We start from the raw sequence: 5435 nt of genomic DNA on the forward strand, positions 1-5435 counted from the left end.
TCTAATAAAGAACAAAAAGGGTAATTGGCGTACGACCAATACCCTTTTCATTGGCTAATCAGGGCTATATGCAAATTAACTGCCAACTAAGATTGGCAGTTAACTGCCAACTAAGATTGACAGTTAACTGCCAACTAAGATTGGCAGTTAACTGCCAACAAGATGGCGGTTAATTTGCATATGTAAGCACAATGCAGGGAGGCGAAGGGAAAGGAGAAAACCTAAGCCTAACCCTAGGCCAAACCCTAACCCTAGCCCTAACCCTAAGCTTAACCCTAGGCCTAACCCTAACCCTAGCCCTAACCCTCACCCTAACCCTTACCCTAACCTTAGCCCTAACCCTAACCCTAACCCTAACCCTAGCCCTAAGCCTAACCCTAACCCTAACCCTAACCCTAGCCCTAAGCCTAACCCTAACCCTAACCCTAACCCTAGCCCTAAGCCTAACCCTAACCCTAACCCTAACCCTAGCCCTAAGCCTAACCCTAACCCTAACCCTAACCCTAGCCCTAAGCCTAACCCTAACCCTAACCCTAACCCTAGCCCTAAGCCTAACCCTAACCCTAACCCTAACCCTAGCCCTAAGCCTAACCCTAACCCTAACCCTAACCCTAGCCCTAAGCCTAACCCTAACCCTAACCCTAACCCTAGCCCTAAGCCTAACCCTAACCCTAACCCTAACCCTAGCCCTAAGCCTAACCCTAACCCTAACCCTAACCCTAGCCCTAAGCCTAACCCTAACCCTAACCCTAACCCTAGCCCTAAGCCTAACCCTAACCCTAACCCTAACCCTAGCCCTAAGCCTAACCCTAACCCTAACCCTAACCCTAGCCCTAAGCCTAACCCTAACCCTAACCCTAACCCTAGCCCTAAGCCTAACCCTAACCCTAACCCTAACCCTAGCCCTAAGCCTAACCCTAACCCTAACCCTAACCCTAGCCCTAAGCCTAACCCTAACCCTAACCCTAACCCTAGCCCTAAGCCTAACCCTAACCCTAACCCTAACCCTAGCCCTAAGCCTAACCCTAACCCTAACCCTAACCCTAGCCCTAAGCCTAACCCTAACCCTAACCCTAACCCTAGCCCTAAGCCTAACCCTAACCCTAACCCTAACCCTAGCCCTAAGCCTAACCCTAACCCTAACCCTAACCCTAGCCCTAAGCCTAACCCTAACCCTAACCCTAACCCTAGCCCTAAGCCTAACCCTAACCCTAACCCTAACCCTAGCCCTAAGCCTAACCCTAACCCTAACCCTAACCCTAGCCCTAAGCCTAACCCTAACCCTAACCCTAACCCTAGCCCTAAGCCTAACCCTAACCCTAACCCTAACCCTAGCCCTAAGCCTAACCCTAACCCTAACCCTAACCCTAGCCCTAAGCCTAACCCTAACCCTAACCCTAACCCTAGCCCTAAGCCTAACCCTAACCCTAACCCTAACCCTAGCCCTAAGCCTAACCCTAACCCTAACCCTAACCCTAGCCCTAAGCCTAACCCTAACCCTAACCCTAACCCTAGCCCTAAGCCTAACCCTAACCCTAACCCTAACCCTAGCCCTAAGCCTAACCCTAACCCTAACCCTAACCCTAGCCCTAAGCCTAACCCTAACCCTAACCCTAACCCTAGCCCTAAGCCTAACCCTAACCCTAACCCTAACCCTAGCCCTAAGCCTAACCCTAACCCTAACCCTAACCCTAGCCCTAAGCCTAACCCTAACCCTAACCCTAACCCTAGCCCTAAGCCTAACCCTAACCCTAACCCTAACCCTAGCCCTAAGCCTAACCCTAACCCTAACCCTAACCCTATCCCTAACCCTAGCCCTAGCCCTAAACCTAACCATACCCATGTTGTCGCTGCTGCTTTCCGCCTGCAGAGGGCGCTGTGCCTGGTTGCGAACGTCCTCAGCTTCCTCTGCGTGCTGGCCGGCCTCTTCGTCCTTGCCAAGGACCTCTTCCTGGAGAGTCCATTTGAGACCCCGATCTGGAGACCGTACCCCAACAGCACAGTGAGTGCCCAGGCCCCGGGGTCCTCAGACTGCCAGGAAGGCGCCGCCTGGGGCGCGGCTGCGAGCAAGTTTCTGGCTCCTCCAGGAGCCCCGGCGAAGGTGGGGGGACCTCGGCCAACCTGCTCTCCCCTGTGAGGTGCCCGCAAAGGGTGCTGCCTTCTCGCTGGCCAGCACCACTCCCATCACTGAGACCAACCCCCCATTACAGATGGGGGCCCTGTAAGCTACACTGCTCCCCTCTGAGCCATGATCTCCCCATCTAAGTGGGGTGCAATGAGGTCATGCCCAGGCCCCCCCCCCCCCGCAGCCCGCCCGGGAGGGACCCAGGAGGGTCTCCAGCTCTCAGACCTTAGGCAAATTCCACCAAAGACCCCTGGGTGCAGGCACTGGGCGTGGAGCAGCGACAGAGACCGATCCGCTCCGGCCGCACAGCACCCTCCGCCCCAGGCCCACCTCGCTGGCCTCCCCCTGCTGGCTGGTGTGACCCTGCAGGCACCCAGTGAGGCCTCGCCCTGCTCCCCCCTCCCCCCAACTCAGGTGCACATCCAGAGGCTGCAGCTGGCCCTGCTCGGCCTCACCTGCCTGGAGTTCTTCCTGCTCGGGCCCACGACCGCCGTCGCCTGCCGGGACGACCCCCTGTCTGCAGAGGTGAGGGCTCAGGGAGGGGGCATCAGGCAGGGGTGCGTGAGAGCCCAGAGCAGCCGCAGAGGCAGCCCGCAGCCCGGAGGGAGCGAGGCACTGGGCAGAGGAGGCCAACTGGAGGGGAAAGATGCGGGGCCACCAAGCGGGAAAGCCGGGGCTCCCAGAGCAACAGGCTGGGGTGCTCCCTGCTCGGGAGGCGGGGAGACCTCATCGGGGAGGCCTGGGGGGCAGGGCCGGGCCACGGTGACAGAGGGACCGGCAGCGTAGAGCAGCGTGTGCAAGGGCCTGGCCCCAGGCCAGGGGAGGGCGGGGAGAGCTGCAGCGGGAGTGGGGCTTGGCCGTGGGGGCGGGCACACCGGGTGGAGCACTTTCCATAAACGTAGCTTTAGCCGAATCCCCCAGCCACCCTTTGAGGCCGGTCCTTGCTCCCCCATCCTACAGATGAGTAAGCTGAGGCTTAGAGAGGTCAGGCTGCTCCCCAAGGTCAAGCCGCCGGGAAGGAAATCCAGGCCTCGGCTTCAGGCATGTGCCACCCGCGGCCGAGCCCTGTGCACACATGTGAAGGGCAGAGCCGGCCGGGAAGTGGGATCCTACCCCCACCCCGCCCGCCCTGAGCGGAAGGGCCTTCCTGGGCTCATGTTATTAAAGGAAAAATGCCCTATTATCAGGTGACCTTTGGAACCCTGTGCAAACGTGTTCCAGATCCCAGCGGTCCTGCAAACGGGACACTCTGGTTGTGGCCATGGCCGTGGCCGTGGCCATGCCACTGTCTACTGGGTTTCTAATAACGCAGACAGGAGGGATGGCCGGGCCTTATGGCACCAAGCAAGCACGTGTCCCCATCACTGCCCGCTCCTGGCAGGGCGCCTGCTCCTCAGGGCATCGGAGGCGGCAGGCACCAGCAGCACTGGGCCACCCACTTGTAGGGGTGGGGGACGAGGCCCTGCCTGGCCGCAGGGGGTACCGGGGGCCGTTCCTGCTTAGGGCACTCGCCACGCCAGGCGCCGCGCTGACCGCTGCTGACACGGCACCGTTCCTGCTGCTGCTGGAACCGGCCCCGGCCCGAGCTCGGCAGCCAGGGACCGCTGCTTCCTCACGCGTCCGCGCCCGCGATTTGAAAGGCGTCTCCCGGGGCTAGAAGCAGGGTCGCCTTCCTTCTGACGCTCTTGGCGTTCAACACGCTCCTAGCATGCACGGCCGCTGGGAGGGACCTTGGGGTGTCCCCTGGCCCGGCCCCACGGGGAAGCAGACAGTGCGAGTGGCTCACGTGGGGTCGCCTGCACGCGGGTAGCCGGCCAGAATGAGGGCCCCGTCGTCTGAGCCCCGTGGGCCTCTCCCTGCTCCCTTCTCAAGAACGGGTGTGGAGAGAGCCATGCGCCCCCTCCACGGAAGTCCCTCCGTCTTGCCAGCCTCAGTTTCCCCTTCGTCCTGGGGAACGGTCACCAAGGGGGCAGCGGAAGGTGCTCTGTCAGGGCCACTCGCCCCACGTGCGCGCGGTCGTGACGGTGGCTTCCTTGTGCAGAGGGATGACTTGCCCCGTATGCCCGACGCGGCGTGGGCGCCCCAGGAGCCGCCCCCATCCTATGAGGACGTGACAGGAGGAGGCACGTGGGAGGAGCCGCGGCAGAAGTGAAGAGGCCCTGGGCCCTGCCCACCAGCAGAAGATTCACCCGGGTCCCCCCCACCCCCGGGAGCCCCCCTGCAAGGGGCCAACAGTGCTGTTTGGAGAACTGGGTGGCCTGTCCTGGTGGCCAAGGTGGTCGGTGGTCCCCATCCCCTCGGGCACAGAAGGGCCTCCAGGCCCCCACCCCCTCCACCACCTCAGCACCTGGTTGGCCAGGGCACGGCCAGGCCCTCCCACGCACCCCGCCAGCTCAGGAGCAGCCCACAGGGCCCACACCACACCGCCCACCCTCCCTGACGCCTTCCCCCATCGCCGGGGGTGTGGGGCCGGTCTGCGTGGGCTGCGAAGGAGCCAGAGGGGGTGACCGGTGCCCAGGAGGCCCGGCCTTTGCTAGACTCAACCTGTGAGAGTCTGGGCTCTGGGTCCCTGGGTGCAGGGGGGGCAGCAGCGACGCTGGGTCAGACAGAAACCACAACCGAGTCTTCCCTCCACTGTCCACCCGTCCCTCTGGGCCTCCGTGTCTCTGACCGCACCGTGCGGGGCAGGCGGGGGACGGGAGCACAGACCCCAGGGCCAGCTCTGAGTCAGGAGTCGGTCAGGGGTGCTGTGACGTCCTGGCCGCTGCGGTCGCCTGGGAGACGGCAGCCCCCCGATTCCACAGCTGCTTGTGCTGAGTGACAGCGAGGGGAGGGACCGCCTTCCTCCCGTCCCCACACCCCCACCTCCCAGGGCGATCTTCGCGATGCCTGTTTGTGGGCCGGGCACAGGCCCTCTGCCTGCCCTTACACTGGGTTTTTCCCGTGTAATATTACGCGAGGGGACACTATCGGCGACAGCGAGTCCGTGTCTCCCCGTGAGAAGCAGCTGACCCAGGACCAGTGTGAACAGGATGAGAATAAAGCAATGTTCGCCTGCCCCACGTCCGTGACCTCGCCAGACACGCTGCGCACCTGGGCCAAGGCCGGGGCCACTAACCCCCTCGTGAACCCAGATGCGGAAAAGGGGGCTCAGGAATGTCAGCTGACGGGTCGGATGTGGGGGTCGGCGTCAGTGCAGGGGGCTGCCGGGCAGGAGACCCCGTTCCCGCCACAGAATCAGCGGGGCTGGGGGCCGAGGGCCAAGGGCCGAGGGTTGGACGGGCCAGGGATCTGAGCGGGAGGCCCAGCC

At 62.3% G+C, this 5435-nt stretch overlaps 1 protein-coding gene across 1 annotated transcript in view; it reads left to right on the forward strand.

Annotated features, from left to right (window-relative positions):
* The window catches only part of MS4A10 (membrane spanning 4-domains A10), a 9229-nt gene extending 4043 nt beyond the window's left edge, over positions 1-5186 (forward strand). The window contains exons 3-5 of the mRNA XM_015566852.1: positions 1871-2002; positions 2540-2650; positions 4167-5186. Of these exons, the coding sequence (XP_015422338.1) occupies positions 1871-2002; positions 2540-2650; positions 4167-4277 (354 nt within the window). The 3' untranslated portion in view covers positions 4278-5186. The remainder of the gene's footprint in view (positions 1-1870; positions 2003-2539; positions 2651-4166) is intronic.
* The last annotated feature ends 249 nt before the right edge of the window (positions 5187-5435 follow it).

Source organism: Myotis davidii, unplaced genomic scaffold (genome assembly GCF_000327345.1).
Source record: "Myotis davidii unplaced genomic scaffold, ASM32734v1 scaffold2863, whole genome shotgun sequence".
Taxonomy (NCBI): domain Eukaryota; kingdom Metazoa; phylum Chordata; class Mammalia; order Chiroptera; family Vespertilionidae; genus Myotis; species Myotis davidii.